The sequence below is a fragment of the Cygnus olor genome, chromosome 2, assembly GCF_009769625.2.
Source record: "Cygnus olor isolate bCygOlo1 chromosome 2, bCygOlo1.pri.v2, whole genome shotgun sequence".
NCBI classification, from domain to species: Eukaryota; Metazoa; Chordata; class Aves; order Anseriformes; family Anatidae; genus Cygnus; species Cygnus olor.
Window position 1 is genome coordinate 38,017,017 of NC_049170.1, and position 27,402 is coordinate 38,044,418.

Here is a 27,402-nt window from a genome sequence, read left to right on the forward strand (position 1 = left end):
AGTTCATTAAAAACTGCTGCAATATGACACATGGTGCACCTTCCTCTACAGAAGGCCTCAGAGCACTTTTCTACAGGCCACCAGTACTGATAAAGGAAGATTGAAAAATAGTCCAGGTGAGTACAACAACGGTGGCTGGGTATCCCACCAGTCAGGGAATTCCTTGGAAAACAAAATGAATGTAGAGCTGTTTCCATGTGAATCATTCCATCCAGTGAACTAATTCTAACTCTAATTCAATCCATTGAGATCCATTTAACTAATTTCTAGCAGGGACCTCAACTCAAAAGATAGGGCTCTTTTTCACTCTAGCTCCAGCCTTTAACACTACAACAGATGATACACTGCCACAAAAACATACTGTGGTTTCTTGTTCGTTTTTTAAATTGTAATTTGCTGCTGACATAAACCCTACTCGTATTCCTTTCCCCATATCCCTGCATTTCATAATTGAACCCCCCTTTTTTTTTTGTTTTTTAATTCATTTTATTTCTCTTCTTGTCTCTTAGAGCTAGAAAGTTACTTTGTGCAGTGCAGGAAGAGAATTACAGTTTTTCCTTAAAATGCAAAAACAGCTTTATAGGAGTTTGGTGGTTTTATTCAAGTCTTTACTTCTGCCATCTTTGCAGTATTCAAAGTTCTGTTAGATGCCCACAGCAGGACACTGGTAGAAAATATGTCTCAGCCAAGCTGGTTGTGCCATCAACAGTGACAGCTGCTCAACGCAGCTTCTATGCTATGGACACAACTGAAAACTTTGTGTTTGCATAAAAAGCAAAATCTACTCAGACAAAGTTAAGGGAACCATACAGCTATTATTATTATTATTATTATTTTCTATTGCTGTTGTGTGTGTTCAGTGTGGTTTTAGTGGCACAAGAACTATTGACAGGACTCAGTAGTGATGTTGCAAGAGGCTCTTCATATAGCAAACTGAGTGCCATTAGTCAATAGAACAACACTGAAGTCTAAAGTCTTCGGGACTGAAAAATGGGCTTGCAAGTTGTGCACTAGACATTATTTCTCCTATGGAACATTTATACTAACTTTAACTGCAACTTTAGTCAGAGTTACTTTCTTTTGAGGGATTGAACTGTGGGCCAGTCTGAGCACAAGCGCTGCTGCAAGGCTATTTATTTAGCCACTTTAACAGATGCACCAAAGGAAAGGGGCTACTTTGATCTTAGACAGGAAGAGCAGACCAATATGCACACAAGACCTAAGGTCTCTTGATGACATTGTCATTCAGGGGGTTGAATTATGTGTGGCAAATCAGCATCTCAGCTTCCTAAGCTTTGTACCTCCAAAATGAAACAGATGGGCTGTGTCAGCTTCCTCCCACTGTTAAATGAGGATGAAGCATACTGATGAAAACTCCCATAGGCAGATTGTTTTGAGGTCTACAGGCTCTGAGAAACACAGAGGGTTAACCTTAAGAAGGATGACTTTTTCCATGTTCTGGTTTTAGAGAGAAGGGACGTTTATTTTTAATAATTTTCCATTTAGATTTTGTCTTAGTTTAGCTTTTGAAGGTGGACCTAAATTAACGCAGTTTTTGTATTTAAGGGGCAACATATAAATGATAGCACACACTGGACAATTCTACTGATTTCAGGGGAAGAAAATCTACATTAATTTAAACCTGTCAGTTCTATGTACTATATATATATATATATTTTTGGTAAGAAAATAACATTTGAAATACAGTCAGCAACAAATTTAAGACAAAATTAAACTAGAGATCATAGATCTATGTTACACTGTGATCTTCAAATGGTTAAAGAACAATGTAGGTTTATACATTCATATATCTTGCTTAACACTTTTTACTTCCTGTAATGACTTCAGTTCAGTCAATCAATTTTCCTCAAGCACAGCTTATGGCTGCAGGGTATTTTGGACTTATTCAGGCATCTCAGCATACTTTACAAATAAAACAGAGACAGCTGACCATAAAGCATACGATATTACCAAAGGCATTATTAACATTTTCTCAGCAGAAGTGATAACAGAGACAAAAGCCCACTCCGTCTTCAGGGAATGAGAGCTACACTGCTGGGAGGAGGAACATGAGCTTGGAAATAATTGCTCTGGAATCTCATTACATTGACGCTGTTTCACAGGACGGGAATATGTTTTGGTAAAGGGACTGTAAGACCAGTGTAAGCCTTCTCCATATTCCTTTGAAATCATGCAAGGATTGGATGTGTGTTTTTTCTTATCACATCATGCGAAGTGTGCTGTGACACAAAGAAGCTTCTCACAGTGGGGACAGGACTGATTGCTCCCTGTGCTAATACCTCAGGGATGGGATACCTGTATTCAGTGTTGAGCTGGCAAAGGAAAATAAATAAATAAATAAATAAATAAATAAGGGCAAACAGCACAAACCAAAAAGAGGAAACTTAGTCAAAGCAAGAACTAAGAGATTGCTGGAATTTTGTCTGTTTTTAAAAATAAAATCTTACTCAGAGTAGGGGAAAGAATATATTTAGAGCCAGCAAAACAACCTGGCTTTCCTGGCTCTATATATACGCTATTTTGCCAAACTCCAGCTAAAACCACCCAGTTTTTCCCCTCAGAAACAAACAACCCTGTTTGCTCCCAAAACTCAAAGAAAGCCTAATTCGCTTTAAGCTGCTAAAAAAACTTCCTGCATCTTGAGTTAGCATTGTGTGCCAGGCTTCAGCGTGCTGAGAAATGAAAAAGTGCTTTGTAATGGAAAAGCCAGTTCATTCCTCACTATGTGGTGCCACAGTAATACAAAAGAAAGTTGCAAACCTTCCCATGTTAAAGAGGCCAGAAGGAACAGGGGATTAATTTAAAGAGTTCAGACGCTAGATCCCTTTGATCAAAACTATATACTCCAGCCATTTCCAAGCTCAGAGAAGGCTGGTTTTCTTGGCTATTTGGTAATTCACTGAACTGTAAGATAGAAAGAGAAAGCTGCATAAAGCCACTCACTGTTACAGAGTGGGAGGTTAATGAAGTTCATTTAACAGACCAGTGGTGCAAACCTGTTATCAGATGGCTTGTGCAGATCCCAGATGGCTTAAGTAAAGCTGGGAACTTAAACAGGTACTAGCATTTTGTCATGTGATTAATAAAGCAGCAAGATACTTATAGCTCTTCTGCAGCAGGGTTAATGACCTTCCATAACTATGTACTTTAACCAAACAGGAGCACGTTGTAGTGCTGGGTACCTCTAAGTCACATTTTTCGGTCAGCTAGTTGAATTATTTTTCTCATCACAGAACACCATTGAAAAACCTCAGACCTTGTCTTCAATTACTGCAGCACTTTGTGGTGAAGCAGGCATCATGCTGAGCGCGGAGGGCTGCTCTTCCTCCTCCCCTGCCAGGTGAGGAGCACAGCCTGGCTGCTGCGAGGGGGGGACCGAGCGGCCTCCCACCACAGCGATGGCTGTGCCACCTGTAAGAAGCAGAAAAGCAGCCAGGTTGGTGAGGACAAGCCACTCTGTGCTGGCCGGGCAGTACATAAAATATAGAGCTCTTGAAAAATCTTTTATGCTGGGTCTCTGACCAAATCTGTATCTTGTATCACTAACTCCTTGCCAGGTCCATCTCTGCACCACCTAACCCTTGCAGCATGAGCCTTTATCCCTGACTATGCCTGACATGCTTTTGTATTTTTGATTACTTGTAAAATAATTACCACAGGTGCAGATTTCAGCTCTGTGGTATAGTTTATTCTGCTGTCAGCCACTTGGCCACGCCATGCAGATACACCAACAACCCTTCTTCACAGTCTTAGATCCCTCCATCACAAGCTGCCATGCTTCAGAAGGCCAGAGCAGGCCTGCGGCATTATTGCTGTCACCAGCTGCCCTTTTCACATGGTTTTTGCCAGCCTCTTCTGTAGACCCTCAAGGAGTGTTTTTATTATGAAGCAATGCCCAGAAATAGAAGGAAAGAAATCAAACAATTCCTCACCCTTCCAGGAATAAAAAACAGTGCAGTCGTGTGAGAGCAGGTCCAGTTCTAGGCTCACACTTGCTTTGGGACTATGGAAAATTTCATGGACTATATCCTCTTCATACTCCAGACTATATTTACCGTAAAAACCTACAAAACCCTACTGACTCCACATAAATGCTTTGCTATGTCAGGGTTCAGCACCTTGAATAACTACATCTGCCCACAGGCTTCTCCATCAGACACATGCTTGTGGAGGACCAGGGGAAGGTGCCCCAGGCAACACCTTCATGAGGGGTACACCTACCTCCAGCTCCTGTGGCCACCTAGAAAGAGCTGTCCTACATGGATGTGTGCCCTGCACTAACCTGGGCATGCAATCTGTGGCCTTCCCCGACACCGGCGAGCTGCGGGGAGAAGACTGAGTCACAAAGGCAGAGGCCTGAGACAGCAGCTTTCTGCCCTGCTTCCCTGGTCTGCTTGCAGATTTTCTCAGTGGCCACTGGAGGACAGACCAAAAGTCACTGGTCCCATGGACTGTGTCCCTGCTTGCAGGATGCCCCTCTTCCTCCACACTCCCCCAGCATGGGTGCACCTTCCCTCTGGATGGAACAAGGTCCTATGTGTGTCGCTCCCTGGGGAGCCCAGGTGCAAGGACAGATGTGCAGGAACTGATGTGAGCTGGGGGAGGCTACTGGTGCCCTTCTTCAGGGCATCAAACAGCAAGACTTGATCTCTGCAGACAACAAGAGACATTGTCTCTTGGCACAGCCTAAGGGCAGGCATTTATGGGGGCCTCAGCAGCAGTCGTTCATGGCACCGGACCAGCAGAGCCTAGGTATGAAAGCCCAGGGAGATGGGGAGGTTGCTACTGGTGCATAGCCCAAATATAGGTAACGGTAGCATTATCTTCAATAATATATTGTGTTTATTGGTGAAAATGCAGCATTTTATTCCAGACACTGTATTTCACTTACATCTGGTGTTTACAAAAGCCCGTGATTCAATGCCAGACAAATCCTGCATAATCTCTTCGGTAAATTACGGTTAAAATAGCTGCCCGCAGCATTTCTGCTTTGTCTTCCTACTAGAGGCAATGGCTGGTTCTGTGGGCAGTGAAGACCCAATGACAGTTTCAGCTTAATCAGTTCATTCACCTTTTCAGAAGAAATGCCCAGAAACCAGCAACAATTTCAATCTCAAAAACTGGATGACTCAGTAAAGTCATGTCTTCAAGGTGGCTCCCTAATCAGCTCTCTTTTATATGTATCAAGAATGATAGCATATGGCATCTATGAAAGAGAAGATTTAAAGCTATGGAGGTTAGCTTTAATCTTATAGAAGAATATAAAAGGATGCCTCAGAAAAGCTGTGTGGAGGTCACTTAAAGGACTTCTACCAATGTTGCTTAAATAGGAGTTGATAGAATTATTCATTGCCTTTTTAGCCTATTTCCTTGAAGTCCGTTACCTAAAATACCTTGATCTTTCTTCTTTTCTCCATGCCTCATGGCTGAGAAAAATTAGTAAAAAAAAAAAAAAAAAGAAAAATTAATAAATTGGGGTTTTTGTCTGGGAGAGGGTATGTTATGAAAACAGCTTCAGACTGCATTTCTATGCGTCCTATCTTTTAATTTTTTTTTCCTGTTCAGAAGTCTATTCCATAAAGAGGCAGCCAAGTTGACCATGTGCAACCCTGCATTTATAGAAATTAAAATGTGGATATCAGAACAAAAGGAAGAAACATAGAGTCAAAATAAATTATCATGCACTCATTCAGTAACCTTCCTGGAAGTGAGGTCTTGCTTGAAGATAAAACTATACTTTATTTGTGCCCATATTTAAAAGTAGTGTAGCAGCTGAGATACTAAGAACTTGTTCAGCCTCTTGTTCAGCTGCTGCTTTGGAGCGAAGAAAGATGTGTGGTGTGGACAAGATTGGTGAATTAGGGTTAATCCAGCCAATCATATGGGAAGAAGACTTAAATGAAACCATCTTACATATACAGAGATAATTCATGACTTGAATGCAAGTACTTTTCTACACTTTCCAGCAGAGGCAGTAGATTATGCATACATAGCATGTCGTCCTAGCCAGAAGGGGAAGCATTTGTCACTTGCTTCAAATTTGCTTTCTCTTAGGTTGTTGGCACACTTGCTAAACTTTACTAATTGCATTTTGGAAGTATGGAAAATATCATTCAGGAAGGAAAAGAATCCATTAAAAAACTGAAAACAAATCCAGACAGACAATTAGACTGGATAAACCCTTAAAAGTGCTATGAACTCCTTGCATCTGCACCTGTGTCAGCTGGGGACCCTGTTACAGCTGGAGTTTCATTTGAAAACTGTGAAGTCTCATGAACCAGAGGAATTCTGCATGTGGATAGCTTGCAAAAACAGGTTATAAAGGTGTTGAATAAGGTCTCAACTTCCTATTAACGGTAGTCTTTGGACAGAAACGATTCAGATTCTTCTAGGACTGCAGGATTGGAGACTATATAGGAATATGATCAAGGACTACAAGAGAACGATGAAACTAGGACATTGCCAGACAACCCAAAGAAGACCCAATATTAGTCATTCTCATATGTCTAATAACTTTCAAACTGGCATACTCATTTTTGCTATACCAGATAAAGAGATCTGTATAAATTAATGTTAACAATATTAGCTGTCAGAGTAGAGAGGCAAAAAATGGCTTATAAAAAATATGATTGATGCACGGGGGTAACATTTCCAAAAGAGCAAATCCTACTTTCTGCAGAGCTCGAGGGCAGGTCCAGCAGAGTGCTCCAGCCAGCTCAGTCATTGCTAATGTAAGTTGCAATGTAGCTGTGCAGGACGCACTGTAGGTTCCTAGCATAGCCAGGGACATAATTTAAATTAGCCCATGTTACTGCACATCTGCATTGCTCTAGGAGTGTGAACATGACTGTTTGCTGTCTCTCAGCTTGCAGTCTCAAGGATGGTCTCATAAGACAAGCAAAGCTGGCCCTGGTACAATGCCACATCAACATCAGCCCACGGCATCCAGCCATAGACATCGCCATGATGCAAGGCTGGGAGGCGTCTGCACTGTGCTGTGTTGTCCATATGCACCCAGAATCCACAGCCCGAGTGGAAGCTAAAGAAAAAAAGTCTTTTGTGCACTTAGGCAGGGCAAAAGGGAAATGAAAGCCAAAGCAACCAAAAGCATATCAAATAATCCTACTCAGTTTCAAGTAAGTGGAGAGACTTCTGTGAAGAGAACCAAAGGAAAAAAAAACAACAACAAACCAAAAACCAAAAATCCCCACCACCACTGTAGAGACTTAGCCAGTCACGACAGCAACCACTGGAAGTGAATGAAGGAGAGGAAGTTCTTGTTTTCCTCATAGATGCCACAAAGGCAGGGCAATGGCTGGAGAACAGAGTGCAGCACCTACATGTTCTGCCTAGCAGGTAGAAACACAAATTTTTAATATGTTTATTTCCTTTGGCTAATTTTTTACATTATGCTAACACCTTTACCTTTCCATCTACAGTGTTGGCTGTAGCATTGTAGCGTGCAGCTTTTGCTTTTTTTTTTTTTTTTTTTTAAATTTTTATATACCTGTATGAAACCCATCTGTTTTCTGGATGGAACTCCTGTGGCTGCAACTTCCCCTTAGCCATCAGAAGGCAGCTGATCCTTGAGCATCACTTAAATCCAGGATTCCTGGAGAGATACCAGTGTACCTGCAAACGCCATCAGACTGACCTGCAAAAAGAAATGATTAGCAGCACGCTGGGTTTTGACAGCGAGCAGTCAGGCAAACATTGCGATAACCTTGCTCGGGATAACCTTGCCTGTCAGAGATATTTTGGCTATAGAAGGCCTCTTCTTACATCTTTAACTTGCATAGGGGTAGACCATGTTTTTGGGGAATGGTAGCCTCCTTGTTCCTAGTGGTGGGGCACAGACCGTGCAGGGGCTTGCAGAACCGTATTGCTCCTTTGTGCAATAATTTTCATCTGTGCCAGCCCTTTGCCAGTGGAGTGGAAGGGCTGTCCTTTGGTGGAGAGGCGGAAAAGAAGAGGTCTACATTTGTCTACCCTCTGTCTGTTGGAGGGGAAGTACCAGCCTGCTGGCAGGTCCTCGCTCCTCCACTCTAGTGGTGTTTGGAAAGCAGCTCCTAAATTTCCTGTGGGATTCAGCCCAGTTTCTCTTGAAGCCCAGAGGACATGAACCACAGTGCACTAACTCCTGCTAGTAACAGCTCTGTAACTCGCTGTACATGAGATTGCTGTGCCAAAGTTAAATACCCTGAAGAAGCACGTCAGGGCTTTCTGCAAGAACAGTAGCAGCACTGTTCAGAAGCAGCACCATGCAGCGGATAGATAAAAACCTTTTAAAGGATCTTGGTAAGACAACAGGAGAATAAAAGAATAGAGAAAGAAGAAGCCTGTCTCCAACTTCCAATTAACCTGCCCCCGGCTGCTTTCATCATGTTAATTTTATATTTTACATGTGTTAGATCAACAGGGAGCACAGATGGCTGTGCTCACTTGTGAGACCGCAGCCACCGACTGGGGCACCAGCAGCACCTCTGTCACTTCCCTGCAACGTGGGGAGGGGGGCTCCAGCCAGCACAGCGACAGCAGTGGGTCACTGAAGGTTAATAAAGGCAGCCGGCATGTAATTATCACTCCCTTGTTAGCCTCGGCCTCTCAGGAATAAATTAGAGAGACAAATACAGAGGAGCTGTGAGAGGATCAGGCTGCACCTCGTGCTACCGGAGGGAGGGCCACCTTCCTGAAGGTCCCTCTTTCAATTCTCTGGAGTATGTTAGAGGGAAGGGCATCTCTCTGAGGGAAAGGGGTACTATTTGAGAATTTTAGGGAGCTACATTAATTTTCGTTAAGCATTTAGTAGCACTAAGTGTAACTTTACAGAAAGCAAGAAGTTTTCGTCCCTCCATTATCTATGGGCCATAGGCATATCTGTCAGATGGACTGTTTTCACCTCAGTTTCTTGATTGGTCTACATTACTTTGGGTTTGCAGCAAAAGGGATGCTTTAAAATGATTAACAGCACTCTTGAGACTATAGCTCCTGAATGTAGAAGTCTCATTTGCAACAAAGATGACAACAGCTCTATTAGCCATCTCTTTGTACATGTGTAAGCAATGAAGATGAGGCTTTCTCTGCAGCAAGTTAAGGAAGCAGATGAATTCCCAAGGCAGAGCACTGGTATGGTAGAGCTGTTACATTTGCAATCAGCTTGCTGTTAATTGTTTCATCTCAATGTGGTGAAATAACGCATAAAATAGCTTGGGCTAATGTACTGTTAGGAAACGTTGGTCACAACCCTAAAAGGCCACAAGTCACAATTTTGCCTGACGTCAGAGCAGAACGAACAAAGAGAACATAAAAGGTTCTGTTTTTAGGTGGGAGGCAAAGTGAAGGTACAAAATACAAAGCATAAAACTCGGGGGGCATTCTGCACATTGTGGGAAACTTGAAAGTCAGAAAAATACCACTGCTGGTCTCACTTCTGCACTTTCGTTATTAAGCGTTCTCTGCTTAGTGGTTTTCCCCATCCACTGATAACACATACTAACTTCTGAAAAGCAGCAGCTGCAAAAAGAAAAAAAACAAAAGCATTATTCACATAGGTGGGAATGATAAAAACCTCGTGATGCATCTCTGGTGCGCTTTGGCACCATTCTGGCATGTACCACTTCACAACTGTCCTCCTGTGAATGCTACAGGTGAAGAGTGAACTCTTTACGGGGTAAGCAGGTACACTCAGAGGGGTGCCAGAAGACCTATTAGCTGGGTCGCCCTGATGGCTGCAGTATCTAATCCTCCTTTATTCCTCACCACGCACGGACAGCTACGCGGCAGCTTTCCCCAGGTGGCACTTAAGAACTGACTCGATCACTGCTAGCACCAGGGGAGGCAGGCAACCCAGAACTGGCATTTTCCTGTCCTCCTCCTGGCAGGCCTGACCTCTGTCTGTGTCCTGCTGTGGCACAGCTAACTCCTGCTGGTCTAGAAAGCTGGAGAAGTCGTACGCAGCTATCAAAGCCCAGCCACACGCAGCCGTAGCTGCTCAGATTTCTCGAGGTAATGGGCGGCTGGCCACAGGGACTGCCCGAGTATGTCGCGGGTTTATCAGCCACCTCCTCCTTTTCTCATAAATAGATCTGCGTTCATGCCAGCTGCTAGTACAGGTCATTACCATCCTTTGCTGTTTATAGCTTTTTTCCACTGGAACAAAGCTATAGACAGAAAGCCAGAAACGGTTTACTGAATAAGTGAATTAAAATCATGCGGCTGGACAGTTTTAAAAACCATGTGGCTGGACAACTTTATAAAAATAAATAAATAAAAACTGCAGGGGGAGAAAAGGAAGTCATTAGATGACTTTGAGTTGATGTTAAGAAGATACTGTGGTTGCAGAATGCCTTAAGTCCCAAAAGATCAATTAGGATAACACCATGGACTTCAGTTTTAAAGTGCAGTTCCTTACACCTGAATTTATCTATTCCAGGTGCTTACACCCAAATGCCAATCATCTGGGATAAACTTCCAATGAAGGCATCTCTTTAAAGAAAGCTAGCATGGGGCACCTTGATAACATTAATGGGACAAAGCTGTTTCTGCCTGTGCACATCACTCTTTACAATTATCTCTAAATATCTCAGTTTCTCACAGCAACGAATATAGTCTGTGAAGTCATAGCTAGAAACTTTGCAGGTCTCCATCTCGCCACGGCGAGTACAAATTCCCCAGTCAAGGTGTATTCTTAACACCGAAGCGCTACAACTCTTCACGGTCTGCGTTCAGGACTCTGCAAAAGCTGTTCCCTTACATTCAAAGTAGTCACTTATCTGCAGTCATCTGCTGCTGAGTAACCAGAGACAAGTCTGCCAGCTGCGTCCATAAAGGACGATTTTGCCCAGAGATTTTCCCTTTCCCATGAGAAAGCACTAAGAGAACATATTCTTCTGCGCAGAACAACAAACAATCTTGAGCAAAATATCCCTGGCTCTTTTCCTTCTGCTCTTCCACATTTTCTCTACAGATCCGGAGTGTGGCTTTGCAGAGCTGAACACCACCGAATCTCACCCTAATTCACGAGGGCCCCGATATTACCGCCTGAACAATGACTGGCTTTGGCAGTGCAGTTGTTAACAGGTACTAAATACAACAACAGATCTGATCAGATCATACACCTCATGGCCTCTAGCTTTTGCTATGCCTGATGTAAAAATAAATATTAAAGCTACACCATAAAAAAGCTCAAAGGTTTGGTTAGAAAATAGCAATCTCCTGTACTATTGCTTTGCAGAGATGGGATATCCTGGCTTGTGTCACCTACCCAATTTATAGTTTTTTGTTTGGAAAAGACTCCAGAAACAGCTAACTCCCCAAGAACCCCATCAAAGGCTCTACTAGAAACTAGCTCATTGAAAATCAGCAGCTTCATGGTGTTTAAGTGTGCTTTACCTGTGGAGCAACAAAATAATTAAGATTTCAGGAAATTCACCTGAACAATTTTTTACCGCTGCAAAAACACCCATCCCTCCCTTCCTCTCTATCTATTAAACAACCTAAAAATATCTTGGTGAGTACAATTGTGCAGCAATGTGACATTTTTACTGCTAGCTCTTCTCCCCTGATTACTCTTCCCTGTAGCTGCCCTATTTCACAATAACTTCCCGTGGCTCAAGCTCTGTGCTTAGGGCCTTTTTTTTTGCATACAAGCTGCATGCAGTAAAGCAGGATCAGTCCGCTCCAGCACTGCCTCCAGCCCCTCCTGTTACCCCATTTTGCTATCGACATACGGAGCTGAAGGAAATGCACCCCTTTCGACTCGCAAAGGTGCCTGCTGTGAAGATGCTGCGATGTCAGCGCCGAATAATTAAGTGCTAATGTAATAACTGTGAGTTTGTGCTCCATTAAGTGAGCTCCTGCTGACTGCTTAATGAGCAAACAAAAACTCAAACTCCATTAATATTATTCCTCTAACATTAAATGTAAAAAAGGAGACTCAAAAGCTCTTAGTGGCAACCACCGGGGAGTCTTCTGAAAACACAGACCAAGGTGGAAATCGTGCATCCCATCGTTGCCTTTTGAACAGACTTAGCTGTTTATTTTTCTTTTCAGAAGGGTGGAGAATTAGGTAACAATACCGAGAGGCTGGCTGCTTCCTCTCTGCAACTTCTGAATCCTTTGTTGCAAAAAGAGCAGCGACAGGTCTCCTCTTCCTGTACTCGCACTGCGACAGCTGTATCGCAGGGGCCGAGACATGCACAGGTCCTTCAGTACGTTGAGGAGAGCCTAGAGGAAAATCCTTATTTGTCAGGATAACACATGGGATTTATGTGGGATCTAAAATATAATAACCAGTGATATTGATACAGCTGCACCGTTTGGGAAGAAGGACTCCAGAGCCCAAGCTCCCTGTCCGTGCAGCTCCTGCAGGGGTGGAGAGTGAGCGGAGCATCTTTCAGCAAGCAGCTGGGTGAGGTACAGCCGCTGCAAGGGCACCCGTAGATCACGGCTGCCTCGGGCAGCCTGCGCCTCGAGTCACACATGGCCTTTAAATCACGACTGCTGCTGTGGAAATAAAGCCAGCAGAGTTCAGAGATTAATGCAAGGTTTAGGCTGCACATGAACGGTGACATTCTCAGCACGACAAAGCAAGGGACAGCCTCTTTGCCTCTACCATTCTCTCCGGCGCTTACCATCTGTGGAGAGACAGTAAAGCCTAGATGCTATTATTTCTCCAAGAAATAATAGAGAAGTTAAGGAAATTAAAATTAAGGAGAAAAAAAAAAAAAGGGGATGTGAAGTTTACAGATCAGTGCCCTGATTTCTGGAGGTCTGTTAGCTGAGAGGGATCTTCTAACAAATTATTTATAATGTCTTAGAAACTTTCTAATGAAAAGGAACAAGTACTGTTTGCATTTTCTTTGGATTCATTTGAAACTCCTGGTCAACAGACATTATTAAATGTACAGAATTTATAATCAAAGCATAAAGATATTTATTTGCCTAAGGAATCTTTCCTAGAGAAACATGCTTTTTTCCCAAGTACCGCAGAAGTGTGTAAGCCAAGTTTCAAGACTTGGTACTCTAGTAAGGAACTGAAACTTTGTACACAAATAGCGTGAACTACCTGCTATTTAAACTGCTAGTAACCTGCAGCAACAGTCTGGGTGTACCCTTGTTTACCCCAACCAACATGCTGAGCCTTACAGGAAACACAGAGAGATAACGTGCAAGAATGACATCTCCCCACTTCCTGAAGGACACACATTAGAGTGCAGCATCAAGGACACTCTCAGCAGGTGATGTTTCCTCCACTAAAACACCCTCATCTGTTTAATTTATAATAGTATCTGAAAGGTGAAGGCTTCCTACCATTACTAGTGAAATGGGCCATTTTGTAAGAAACACAATAACAGCAAACAAACAAATAAGAAGGTAGAGGAAAAGAACTGGGGGAAATGGCATGTTAGTTGTCATTCTGTTTTTATACTTCTTTGCTCCAAAACAGATTTCTTGATCTGATCTTTGGGGAATGCCCTCCAGTAATGCCCTTGGACACAGCTCTCTGCCCTAAGAACACCTCTAGCAATGTTGTCAGGAGCCTTCTGCATCATAAAGGGAGTTGTCCCATTCCTCCTCTTCCCCAAAAGAAATGAAAATCAGGTCCAGCAAAATAATATCTGTGCCCTATGCTGAATCCTATCTTTTACTAAAAGACAAATAAAATGGAGATTGGGAGGCCCATTAGGGATGTTGTAGCTTTTAGATATGAAAGAATGGGCAGCTTGTTTATAACACTGCAATTGGCAGCTAAACAGCATAGCAAAAGATCAATTCAACAATGTTAGGCATCAGGCAGTAGGTTTTTCACAGCCTAAAAATCTTACTGTATCAAACACACCAAAGCATTTGCATTTTAAAAGTAGCTAATAGCCTAAGGAACAGTCCTCCCTGCGATTATGATGACTGTTAAATATCACGATGCTAATACCTTATTTAAGGTCACATAAACATTGAAAGCTAGTTATTTGTTGTTTTAGTGAGGGTTTTCATTACATACAAAGGGAACAACTTAAAATACAGCAACTGCCAAAATCTCTCAATTGGGAGCAGGTTGGATTTTGACCGTGGACAGGTCATCTTTGTCCCCAAACCCTTCATTGCTGCATAAAGGCTTGCTTATGCTCCCCAAAGATACTAGGTCCTCTGTTAATGTTAGAGCTTTCCAACCTAAGGGAGATTTACATAAAGACATCCCGTATGCTAGAGCTCACAGGTATTCGTTCTCAAACTTTCTACACGGACAAATCTGGATTTACAGATTCAAATACCAAAGCATAGCATATTTGTTCTGTACAGACTTTTACAACTCTTTTTTTTTTTTTTTTTCTTTTCTTCTCCAGAAAACTTACTCCAGCAAAGTACATGAAATAATGAATCCAAGCAAAGTTCAGCACTTTTAGGTATAAATAACACTCCCCTCTCCCCAATAACAAACTACACATATGCACAAAAGTACTTTTCCCTTTTTGCAGCATAGGTTGAACTGCAAAGATTTGGAGTTATGCTTTGTTGAGGTTTTTATGAAAGACTCTGAGGAAAATAACCTGCTCTAAATTCTTTCATTCTCATGCTGCAGAAAGATTGTATGACATGATAGTGGCTAAACTGGCACATAATGGTACAGAGGCTGACATATCCAACACCCTTTTTTGTCTGTGCTGGATTTATTTCTTAATGAAGGCATAAAGCTAGTCCAGCCTTCATTGTTGAAAAAACCACAAAGGTAACCTACAACATGAATTACTCTTCCAGTCATTGGCAAGCAGTAGGCACCGTCTATATTCTCTGCATTATTACACGTAGGCAAGTGATAATTCTGAAGAAGCCATGCATCCATCAGTCAATATTTCCATGCCCAGAGAGTTATTGCTGCCACAGAATGATTTGTTTGGGCACAAACTTTATTTATACGTAGCAAGCATAGGCTCGTCCAATTACTTTTGCTTCATGCACCTTTGATGCAGGACATTGTTCAAATATGAACAATATTCAATTCTTGAATTCTGTAGACAATCAAAGCAGAGAGTAGCAGCCACGCTCTCAGCATCTGAGCCATTGCAGCTTTTTTTTGCAGTCAATACAAGGGTCCAACAAGTATGTGACAGTAATGATACACCCAGAGTACCTTTAAACTTACTTCTGCAGTATTTTTTTTTAATTTCTAAGTTTATAGTCGTCAGAAATGCCATAATCAACAAACTCACTCAAACTATCAAGATAAAGTAAAGCAGGGTCTCCGCATTACCTTTCCAACAGAGGATACTATTTTTCTTGCATTTGTTATGTAATATTAGGGAAGAGCTATAATGACACCTTCCAGAGCTTGGAACATGATGTACAGAACAGCTCCGACAAGATTTTCAAAGCCGCCAGCAATATTTTCAGAAGCCACAAAGCACCTCAGGTGTTAAATCAAAATACCCATTTCAGTGGTATTTAGGCACCTGAACCATTCAGATGCCAACTTTGGTACTACAACAACATCACACCCATCAGCCTCCCCTTCCCCTGCAGACTACCCGTGGTCACAACCAAACCTAAGAGCAACCAGACCCTGCTCTTGCTCGGTGCAGCTCTGCCCGCTGTCTGTCCAGCCAGACTTCTGGCTTGCTGACCGAGTTTCCACATTGGTCTTCTCCTACCTGGAAACTGGAGTGTTTGACTCCCTGATTCCCTGTGCAATGTTTGGGTACCTGGTAGACCTCGATGGAGCTGGGATGGGTGCGCGGAGTGTTGTCCAGTATTTGTCCCTGGAGAATCACAGATTCCCTAGTTTCAGGTCATCTGAGGAAGACAACAATGTGAGTAGGAGTCTGAAGTGGAAGAGAAAAGGCAGTGTTTTGCATTGCATTGAGGAGATTAAAAGGTAACTTTGGCAGTGTTCATTTGTTGGGAAACAATTGCCCCTGCCAGCCCCCGCTCCTTGCACTGCTCCTACCAAGAGCTGTGTGAAAGTCTGAGCTCAGTGTAGGCTCTACTGTTAATTTTAATGTCTTCTATAGGATAACTGCAGATAAAGTAGCATCTGGCAAGGCACAGATACCACAGAAAGTCGATCTTTCTTTCTGCAGTTGATTGCTAACCCTAAAGCAATGATGGTTACCCTGTCCTCATTGCCCTTCCTAAGCAGCCCCTACACCAGGCAAAGGAAAACAAGAATGTGCTGTCAGATCCATCTTAGTGAATTATTCTTGAAGGGACAGTCCTATGAAGCTGCTATTTCACAAACACTTCATTAAACCCTAATGTGACTAATGCATTTGTTATTCATGTGTATTCAAATTTATTCTTTGAGCTGTTTGTAAGTCTATTTCAAGGCAACTGGAGTCAACAATCTTCACATTGCTCTCACTCACCCTTCATTATCATGGTACAGTTAGTTTCTCACTTTCCCTCCCACACCCTTTACTTTAGAAAAACTCATCCTCAGGCCACAAAATCACAAGTCACTACACAATATTTTTTTAGAAAAAAGTATTTTTTACACAACAGAAAACATGTTCTAGTTACCAAACATTGCTAAAATTATCCTCCTATAATCAATATTGCACGAGCATTTTCAGAGAAATCTCTTTGTCACACTCATTAGGCGATATGAAAAACAACACAAGGAAATTCAGGAAAGCTCTCGATACAACAGTAATTATGGTGTTAAAACCTGGCCTCCATCACAACAATCTAAGCAGATAGTTTCTCAGTGAAATTCTTATTTACTGATGAAAACCTATTCAAAACAAAAAAGTCAGCAGTGACTATGAACTTATGCTAAGTCTTTCCCCTTTCCACAATCTCAAGATCTGTTTTAATGTTGTTTCAGGTCACCCCGCTCTGAGGCAGCGCTGATTTATTCTGCTCTCAGGCATTTCCAGGCTGCAGGGCAGAGCGCACAGCCCCACTGCCTTTCTGCAGAGGATATTTAATAATGGGATTCTTCACGCTTAGCTTATCGAGGTGTCTGGTTCAGGGAGAAATTTGGAGGCTGTGCACATTTTGTGCTGCGAAGAAAGCCTGGGAAAAGGTTGGTTTTGGAGGAGATGGCACGCAGGGTGTGCACACTGTTGCCCTGCTCAGATGCAGACTGGGGAGGTGGGTCTCTGCACGTTAAAAAAAATACAACAAAAAAACAACAACAGCAAAACCCCACACATCCTGGTTTTGAAAGAGTGAAGAACAGAGAGAAGAAAAAAAAAAAAAGAAAAAGGCATAAAGGTCTTTTAGAGCTCAAGTCCCAAGAACAGTTCTGTGAAGATTTTCAGCAAGAAATCAACTACAGTCAAAATGGAAACCTTTCACCCTGCAGCCTAATTGAAGAATATATGCATTCACGAAAATTAAACAGCATCAACCTGTAGGAAGCCCAGTGCCTGCTCACTATGAAATCCTATGTAAACTTGCCATTACCACGACAGCAGCCCCTTAAAAGTGATCGATGCTCCTCACCATATGGCTGGGGCAAGGCGAGTGGTGTGGACGCCTGACACGAAGCACAGCATTGATCCCTTGAGATGGATGCGGCAGCAGCTGCTGGGCTGGGAGCATGCTGGCCCTGCACTGCCAACCATAGTAGCAGTCCTGGTGACACGTGTCTGCTGGTCCCCAAGGTGTAGGGGCACCCACCATGCTCACAGTCCCTCTGCCGCATTTTCCCCGAACCAAGGCATCAAATTCCAAGAAGCCACCGCCGCTGCCAGCCAGGTTTTGCTATGTGATTTTGTGTTGCTAGCAGCTGTGGTGAGACCCGATGGGGGAGTATCTGTGGAAAGCAACTTGCAGCAGAGGTGTAAAACAGTTTTAACACATATGGAAGCCTCTGTTTTGTGCACAGCCCTCTGAACCTGCAAGTTAAAATTGCAGCCAGCATCTTTTAAGGCCAAGAGTGCTGAGGGGCTGCAGTAGCAAGGAGCATTTCCAGCGACCCTAGATAGGACAAAGACCTGTATTTTCATCCAAGTGCCCTAAATCAGAGTGGCACACAGGATCAACAGGTGCTAGCACAGTGTTATTTTGATGGGGCAGGAGGAGAGAGGCAGCTGGGGAGGACTGTGGCATCCAGGTTACTAAAGCACCCGTACAGCAATGTAACTGATATGCAAAATGCTCATAATAAGCTTACAATCCTTCTAAAATTCTCAAATTTTAACACACACTCATATCAAAACTACGAAGAGCCCACCCTCTGTGGCTGCTGTGGGGAATTTTTCTGGAGAGCAGCCGCGTTTCCCTGACTCGCTGGGTTGCACTGCCACCCCAAGCCCAGCGACGAACCATTAGCACGTGTGGTTATCTAGGCCAGCAGATGCTGGCTCCGGGAGAAACACATCTTGGTCTGAACGGGGCTGGGGCTGGCAGGACCACTGCTCTGCACCCGTGCCAGTGTGGCCCGGGCAGGCGGGTCTGTGCTGAAGGGCAAGGTCTGCGCAGGAGGTTCTGCAGCTGAGGCCTGGCTTGGCATGGCAGCTCGAGGAGGCTGGGCAGGAGGGTGCCCAGCAGGCTGATAACACCTCCGATTAAACCAACACTCCTGCACCCAAAATATGGTGAACACCAACCACAAAGCTAATAGTTCTGGTGTTAGTGCAGACAGAAGAGCGTTTACAAAAAACAACCAACCAACAGACACCTCTGTTTGCCTCAGCGTCTGAACCATTCCTGACTGCTCCTAGAGGAGACCAGAGACCTTCCTCACCACAAAAATGGCAGCCTTGGCTGTGAACACGCAGGAGGCCAGCTCCTGTGAGCAGCTCTCCATCTTAAACTGGCCTAGGTTGGTCCCCATGGCACATCACACAGCTAGGCCCGGCCTCCTGACGTAGGTTTCATTCCTTACTAACGTACTGTACCCTCACATCCTTTGTTACTCTTCGCCCCAGATGCTCTACAAATGAAATTTTCATAAATCATCACATGGAGAAGGTGAGGGGGGACCAGAGGGGTGTGCAGGTTGTGCACGTGCCCAGGTGCAGTTAGGCTGGCAGAGGAGGGAAAATAAACTCTTGTCATATCTTAGAGAAGCATCACGAAGAATACATTGGAAAAGACTAAGTGTCAGAAAACAGTATCATTTTTTTTATAATAAGAACATGTTCTGACTTTCTCTGAAAAAATCTGCCAAAGCCATATTCTACAAATAGCCTAGTCTGTTCAGGCCAGATGTACCAAATAGGCATTGACAAAATATACAGTCCTGTGTGGATGTAGTTGGAGGATGTAGACATTTTGTCTCTCTCCAGCATGTCTTAATAGATATTGGTATTTTACTCAGTGAGAACATACAAATCCCACCATGTAAAAAGAACAAGGTTACAAGCATTTTAAAGTTGCTATTTCTCTCCCTCTTCCTCTTTTTAGCTTAATTCAACATGATCGATACAGGGACAGAGGAGGAAAGTTGATGCAGTCTCTCTACAGACTTGCACAAACAATATTTCTTAAACATTTTTTCACATACAGTAAAAAATGCCAAAATGTTAGAAAGATTTTTCTTTCTTCTTTTAAAGCTACTCTACAATGTAAATTTTTTATCCCACAAAAAGAAAACACTGAGGAAGGCACATTGTAGTTGTTGCAGTGCCGGCGTGGTTAACGATCCTTGGCAACTGCTTTCCTTTTATTTTATTTTGTTTTATTTTATTTTATTTTATTTTATTTTATTTTGTTTTATTTTATTTTATTTTATTTTATTTTATTTTATTTTATTTTATTTTATTTTTATTTTATTTATGCTGAAGCTTAAAGATACACAAAGGCAGCAAACATTGATGGTCATCTTTTGACCCTCCACCTTGCTAGCAATACTGTGGCCCTTGCACACGGAAGAGCCCTCCTGTGCCCCATACAGTGGGGGCACACACTGGTGTGAGGTGGCCACAGGAAAATATGCACCATTCCCCATTATAATTTTGTAATGTCAGTGCTTAACACAAGTGCCACTCACTAAGTAGAAGAAAAGTTTTGGAGAAATCAATATTTTGTCTCAGCAATGTTAAGACAGATCAGAATTCTTCTTCATAGCCATAGTTTAAATACACCTAGGCTGTTTTACAGGTAAAAGGACCCCAAATCCTCACCTAAGATACTCGTAATAAGACAGTATATATATATTTTCCCCATGTTTGTAAGAAAGTGTGTATAGAAAAAATATTAGGTAATCAAGCTTACAATAAAGCTAACCATAGGAAAATTATGAAGAGTGAATGTAGATACTACCTGCTGTACAAGTATGGTGAGATTTACGTAAGATTTCAGATTTTCACTAGAACAAGGAGCACCCTGGCTGGGCTGGCAGCCAGGCTTCAGGCAGAGGGTATTGGAGTCCTCAGATGAGGATCATTTAACTTTGATCACAGTGACTGCGGACTCATCTATTCAGAAAATTAAACAACTCAAGCTTTAACGGGTTATGGCCGGTATCACAATACTGCCAGATGGGCTAGACTGTGGGAAATGAAAATAAAAGGCACTTAGAAAGAGGGTCTGCTGGGGAGCTCCTCCATCTATCACAACTTCTTCACAACTTAGTAAACATGTGCAATTCATTGTTCACCATATTAGAATTAATTTTCTCCAGATTTTGAAAGTTACTGGCCTAAAGCATAATTCTGAAACACAAGAAGTTCATCATGGTCCCAGACACCTATACTTAGGTTCCATCATAATTTGCCCTGTGGTACCACCTGGAGGCTAGAGTTTCATCTCTACAATGCACATGATGCCAGAAGTCTTGCATGCCTTACAAAGATTAATTTATTTATTTTTTATCCTTCAGATAAAGCACAGGTAAAGATTGAAAGGCACTAATAAAGTGAGTAAGGCAGTAACTGGAGAAAGTAACATCCAGAGCACTCACACTGAGACATACCATAATTCTGCTCAGCCACTGGCCAGCTGCTGGGTATTACACTTGGATGTGGGGGCAAATACTGCAGCAATCCAGACAGCAGTGTCAGTGGTAATGGGAATCCTGCACGATGGAACAAAAAATAATCAGATTTTAAAGGAAACTTACCACTTTTCTGAGCCAGGTGAATCTTTACCAAAATACAATAATCTTTGCAAGACTAAAAAAGCTTTTTGCTTATTAAAACTATATATATATATATATATATATACACACATAATATCATTTTTATGTATTTTAATCCATGGATCTTTAAAAATGTTTTTAAGAACAGGCTTGCATTCATGTACCTTTTTACCATGTGTTCCAGGCTGTTGCAAATTCCCCTATTTAGGGATTGAAAATGTTGCACATTCCTGAGTATTGCACAGAGGTATGTATTATTTAGTAAGCTAAATGATATCTCTGAGAATCTGCCTTTTAATATCTGTGTGCTTTGTATTTTTTCTCATTTTAAAGAAGAATTTAATGTGGATCTGAAATTGCTACTATACTCCCCCTGTCCCCTGGATTCAATTAACACAGCAGATAGGAGATCAAGATATTGTGACAGCTATTCTTCTCTCAAAAGTATGTAGCAATTTATATTCCAAAAGGCCTCAAATACTGACGTGATAATTTACAGCATCTTTGAATGCTTCTTTGTACTAGTTAAAAATTCAGAGCAACCTCATCTTGCCACAGTCCCTAAAAATCGCAGTGAAAGGCAAAGCTGTGAAAACATTCTCAGCTCCAAGCTCTGTGACTGCATGTGACAACTTAAGCAGCGGAGCTTCCATCAAGCCTCCGATAGTGTTTACAGGGTTGTTCATGTTGCCACCCAAGAAGACAGCGAAAAGTGTTAAAACAGTGGGACTTGAAGGATCAAATTCTTACCATTCATAGCACGTGGAATGGCAGTGTCTTCCCTCTGCAGCTGATATATCTTAATGCATCCTCCAGTTAAGCATCAGCTATGATTTCGCAAGTTATAAACAAAGACAGCCCAAACTTACCTGACACAATCAGGTAAAAAGTACAAGGTAAAAGGTACAAACAAGGTACAGAAGGTACACATGCAGCACACTGTAGTAAATACTTCATGTATATCTTAAGGTAAACACAGCTTTTTGTATTCAGCAACATTGGCCCATTGTCTTTTTTTTTTTTTTTTATAATTAATTTATTGAATGCTCCTCAATTGCACTTACTTCAGCAATGTGGGACCAGATTCTTCTCCGATATGAAACTGCTGCTATCAGCAGAGCTATTTTTATTGGATTACATCTAGCTCACTGTTTGAAAGAGCAGAACCTGGTGAAACGATAAGTGCACTGTTATTAACCCAATTTTGACAGTGTCTGTAATTATGACACACTATTTGAGAAGTTCTGTACAAATTCAGAGAAGACAATTCCTTCCCTAAACAATTTGGAGTTTAAAAGTCCCCTGCTGCATCCCTTCCTGCTCACCTTCTGTTTCTAGGGTTATGCACTTTACCTCTTGCAGGATCCTCCCACATATCTAAAACCTCTAGCACCGCTTTAGTGGTTAAATATATTGCAAGCAGCAGGCAAACAAGTTGCCAATGTGCACGTTTCAAGTTGCTGTTTCTCCAATGGCCTTCTTTCATACTCTTTCATCTCTAAATTTAGCTAACTACTAAAGTGAGAGTCTAGCAGATTCAGCAACACAGGAAATACTAATGCCGACTGTATATAATCGTTCTTAAAAGGACAGCACAGATTATGAGACAGTGTAATTGCTATTCTGTAGCCAAATGAAGTTTATTTTATGAAATTGCACCTTTTCAAGTCTAATAAACCATTACATTCCTTCCAGACCAACACATACAGCACAAAATCAAAAGTATTATTTAAAGGCTGAGACCCAGAACATGGAAATCTGTTCAAGTCAGGATTGCTATGTCCCTATTTGAACAGATGACATTGTAACTGCCAAGCACAAGTATACCATAAAGACCTTAAATCTGAAATTTAATCTTTATAATAGCTGCCTCAGTGCCATCTAATGAGGACAACACACTGCAGAATCACAGGAACCATTTAAGAATGTCCATTTAAGTATTGAGATGCAGAAAAGTACTGAACAGATACTGAAATTGTGACCGAGACAAGATGATGTAACTGTACCAAGTTTAATGAAAACGCAGAAAAGTTACACAATTTTAAATTCTTGTATGTTATTTTCAGATACAATAAATATGGTAAATAGGAAATGTTCTGTGTTGCTTGGGTTAGATAAATGACAAGCAATTTGATTCCCTGTATCAAATACATAAAATCTGAATAAAATATTAATAATCTATCTGCTTATATAGATGAGATAGTTTTAAAGTTTCTAATAACCCTTGTCTTGAGAAATCATACTTCGCATATTCCAGTAAAAAAGCTTTTCCTCCTTTTTGAGAAAACAGCACAAGCACAGCCCAGGAAATTTGTTAATTCTTTCTTTAATAAAGCGGGCTAGATGTTCTTCCAGAGTAAAGATACAAAGCTCCACAACTAAATGAATACCCAGTCAAAATATCATACTGCCTTTCTGCAGTACATTAAACTGACACGACATGCAAGAGACTTTAAACAGTCATAAAAATTACAGATGTGAGATACCGTACAACAGTTTCAGATACATATCTTAATCCCATATTAGTTTTCATCAGAAATTTGCAATGTATATGGTTTTTCTGATTACTGGTATCCATGAACATTACGAGCAGGTAATTTCTGGGGAAAAAGAATAATCTTGTATTTTAAATGACAATTTATTTCTCAGTATATTCTTAACATAAGGCAAGACAGGGTGATGATTTGACATTTTGTCTAACTTACGGGCTTCTGACTTAACGAATACATAAAATTTTAACTATCTCTGTACTATGATTAAGTATCAAAGACAACATATTTGTGATGTGCAAGGACATGGTATAACCAAAGCAGACTCATTTACTGGAATTTGCTCTAATCTTCCTTGTATAATCATCTCTCTGCTTCTGAGGATCTTACTATATCCCATGGCATGACAGGCATTCAGCTCAATGGTATTCACTGCTTAGTGAAAACTTGTTAGAAACTCCAAAAATCTTTATATACTTTCAGCGCTGTTTTAAAATATGCAAGATGTAACTAACTTACAAAAATAAAAGAACTGTACAAATCACACTCTTCCATTGGCAATGAGACTGCTCAAGAAAACAGCAATGTGATCCCTGAAACAAACAACTAGAAATGAAAAGAACGATTCTTAAAAAAAAGTAATAAAAAAAAAAAGTAAAAACATTTTCCCCTGCCAAAGTTTTGGAATCTCTGAAGGCTTATGTAACACAGAATATAAAAACTTTTCTCTCTGTCCCCAAAATATTTCTTTCCTCTTTTCATAGGTACCTCTTGAACAGATTCCCCTTTGTTGGTGGTGTGGCACAAGCCTTGCTGAATGGGTTAAGGCTAGAAAAGCTTGAAAACCTAAATAAATCAACAGCCACCTAATCCCCTGGCATTCATGCAAACTCAGGGAAATAAAATAAACCTGAAGACAGGCATGCATGTTGAATTCCAAAGTGATTTTCTACGAAGCTTAAAACTAACCCCCAATAAACACCTCTCCAAAATGTTATGCATTTAAGACCGTCCATCTAAACAAAGTCATCTGACTGTTCACGGCAGTCTGTCACAAAGATGCATGATGCTATGCCTGCTCGTAACATTCCAGCATTTACAAGGCACAAAAAATCTTAGAAGAACTACATGGTGGTTTCTGAATGTGTGAGGATATGGCAGCAGCCATGTAATTACACGAGATAATGACAGTTATCTCTTTGTTTCAGTCACTGACACAGACCTTGCAAAATCTAAAACCAGCAAACCACATCACCTCATCTTTGGAATACTGTACTTAACTCCATTGACAATTACAGACTAATCAGCAAATGACTACCATTTTTAAGACCATATTAACATTAGCTTTGACATGCAGTTACAAAATTCTTGCTTGGTGTACTGTATATGTATCTTCAAACTAAATAATGCATTTTTTGGCGCTCTTGTTATAAATAAATTTCTAGCACTGCTTCCTTGGGTTATTTTTGTGTAGGTCCTGCACAAGCAGGCTTCCTCTGACTACCATCTTCTTTTTTGTGAATTCCAAAAGGGGAATCAGCAAGTAAAAAAAATCTTACCTACTTGGAATAAATGTCATCAGATGCACTATTTACTTGATGGGAAAGAAATACAGTTTTTCATAGAAGAACAAGTTCTGCAGTTAATTTAAAACTTCCTGTTGGTTAATGCTGCTGCACCATTTTTTTTTCTGACTAGAAATGTGGAAATCATATAGACATATATGTAAACAGAATCTATAGAAGATAATAGTAATGAGATATAAAGTGCTTTTAATTATGAACATTTTATATCACTTTGCATCCTTCCCTGACAAGTTACCATACTCAAGCTAGTTTTAGTTCATCTGGCTCAGGTCTACACTACGAAATACTGTAATTTCCCTTGCACCTACTCTTTGATGGCAGTAATCTCAGTAACATCAAAATTAATTCATGCCAGGGGAATAAAAGCAGACAGACACAAAGAGGAAAAGAGGTGACCTGGGAACTCTCAAGGGGAAAAAAGTAAGCAACGGAAAATAAGGCTCTGCTGTATAGGTCCCCATTCTCAAGGAATTTGTAACACATTCGACTTTAACACAGTGCTGAGGAACAATTACACAAACCTGTGCATTTAACAAATCTCAGGCTACTGTTGGATGAAAATGAAGAAACTAGGATTCCTCAACTGGGAACAAGCCTAGTGCCAGGACGATCCTTTTAATCTTTCTGATATACATTTTCTACTTCTCTAGTCACAGTCTCTGAAGAAACAGTACTCTTGCCTATTCAAAAAACCCAGTCTAACATATTTTCTGAAAGGATGACATTGAATCTAGCTTGTCTTTGCCACGTCAGGTCTGATGTCAAGAATCTAAACATTTCCTAATCCATTATGGTACCTAGCACATACTATTCTACGTTTTGGGAAAGCAGCAGTTCTATAGTAACAAAGCTCCTAAGTAAGATGACTCTATAACTAAGAATAACTGTACATTAGAACTGGGTTTTACTGGGTTTTTATTTAAGGCAGTCATTACAAGGTGTATATTCTTTCTGAAGAGTTGCAACCGAATTTGTATTATTTCTTTTTACCTAGGCTTTTGGCAACTGAAATGGGTTACATTTATCTATTTTCTGTCCTTCTAATCCAAAAAACCATCCAGCCCGTTGAACCATAGGAAGTTGAGCTGAGGTATACCAACTGACCTCCTAACCTCTCCCAACCAGTTTCCATTAGATGTCCAGTGGGCTGACAATAGCAAAGTCAGAATCTTTGCTGTTGTTACTACTGTTGTCATCAGGGCTGGAACTCAGGTTGCTGGAGGAGGCTGAGATGGAACTCATCAGCGGGTCAGAGAATATCAAAGGACGAGATGGAGCTTCTGGCTTTACTGCTGCTTCCTTGTGTGCCTGAAGGGACTGCGCAGGCTCTGGGACAGCACTTCTGCTTCCTTCGTCTTCTTCGGAAACTATTATATAGTCATCGGCGCCCTTACTCTCACTGGTGCTCGCACCAGTTGTAGTCTGTAAGAACACAGCACAGAAAGGACTCAAAGTTAGTACCCATTTTCCCACTTAAAGAGGTTATGACATACATGAGAGATATGGGGATGGGATAAAGGAATAGTCATTGTTCAAAAGTAGCAATGCTCAGATCAAGAAGTAAAAAAAAAAAGTGGGTATTAACTGGATGAAATAATTTATTTACAAAATACCTTAACTCATATAGAGTTCTTGTATGTTTCCTTATCATAATGCATCTGTGTAGTGATCATAGTAGCTAGGCTTGAATACATACATTATAGTTGTGAAGATTTTAGGTACTTCTTTTCACACCGCTGTTAGTTTTCTACAGTAGTTCATGAAGATGTATTGAGAATTTTTTTGCTGATTTGCATGTACAGTGGCATCTTGCAGTTCTTCAGGAGAACGGTATGATATAACATTTCCTGATACAACCCTGATCTATGGAATCTGAGCTGTACACTGGATTTTAGTGTGCACCAGCTCAGGTTTGGCAGATCAGGGCTCTCAGGGCTTCAAGGCTTGGTGTCGTGGGCTAAGGAGCTGAGTACTGCCTAATTATAACAGAAAACTAGGGTCTAGGAATCCCTTTTCTACCTGGTTAGACCTTGGGAAATGAGTGTTCGTAAACACTCCAGTAGTGGATCAAGATTAGTGTCAGCGTATCAGAAAATTCTCTATGACCTGGCAATCTTATATTCCTACCACAAGGAAGAAAACCAGCTTTTCAGCAGACAGAGTGTCTATAATTAGAAGGGAGGACTGCCGTATACAGCAGGGTGGGATTTCTCCCTTGTTGACCAAGCTTATTAACTTGGTTGCAATGCAAATGGACAATAGCTTCTAGTTCCTTCTGCAA

At 41.3% G+C, this 27,402-nt stretch overlaps 1 protein-coding gene across 4 annotated transcripts in view; it reads right to left on the bottom strand.

Annotated features, from left to right (window-relative positions):
- Positions 1-22,662: 22,662 nt before the first annotated feature.
- The window catches only part of TBC1D5 (TBC1 domain family member 5), a 320,152-nt gene continuing 315,412 nt past the window's right edge, over positions 22,663-27,402 (bottom strand). For all 4 annotated transcript variants that reach the window (XM_040546783.1, XM_040546784.1, XM_040546786.1 and 1 more), the window contains one exon: positions 22,663-26,543. In XM_040546783.1, coding sequence (XP_040402717.1) covers positions 26,253-26,543 — 291 coding nt within the window. In that variant the 3' untranslated portion in view covers positions 22,663-26,252. The remainder of the gene's footprint in view (positions 26,544-27,402) is intronic.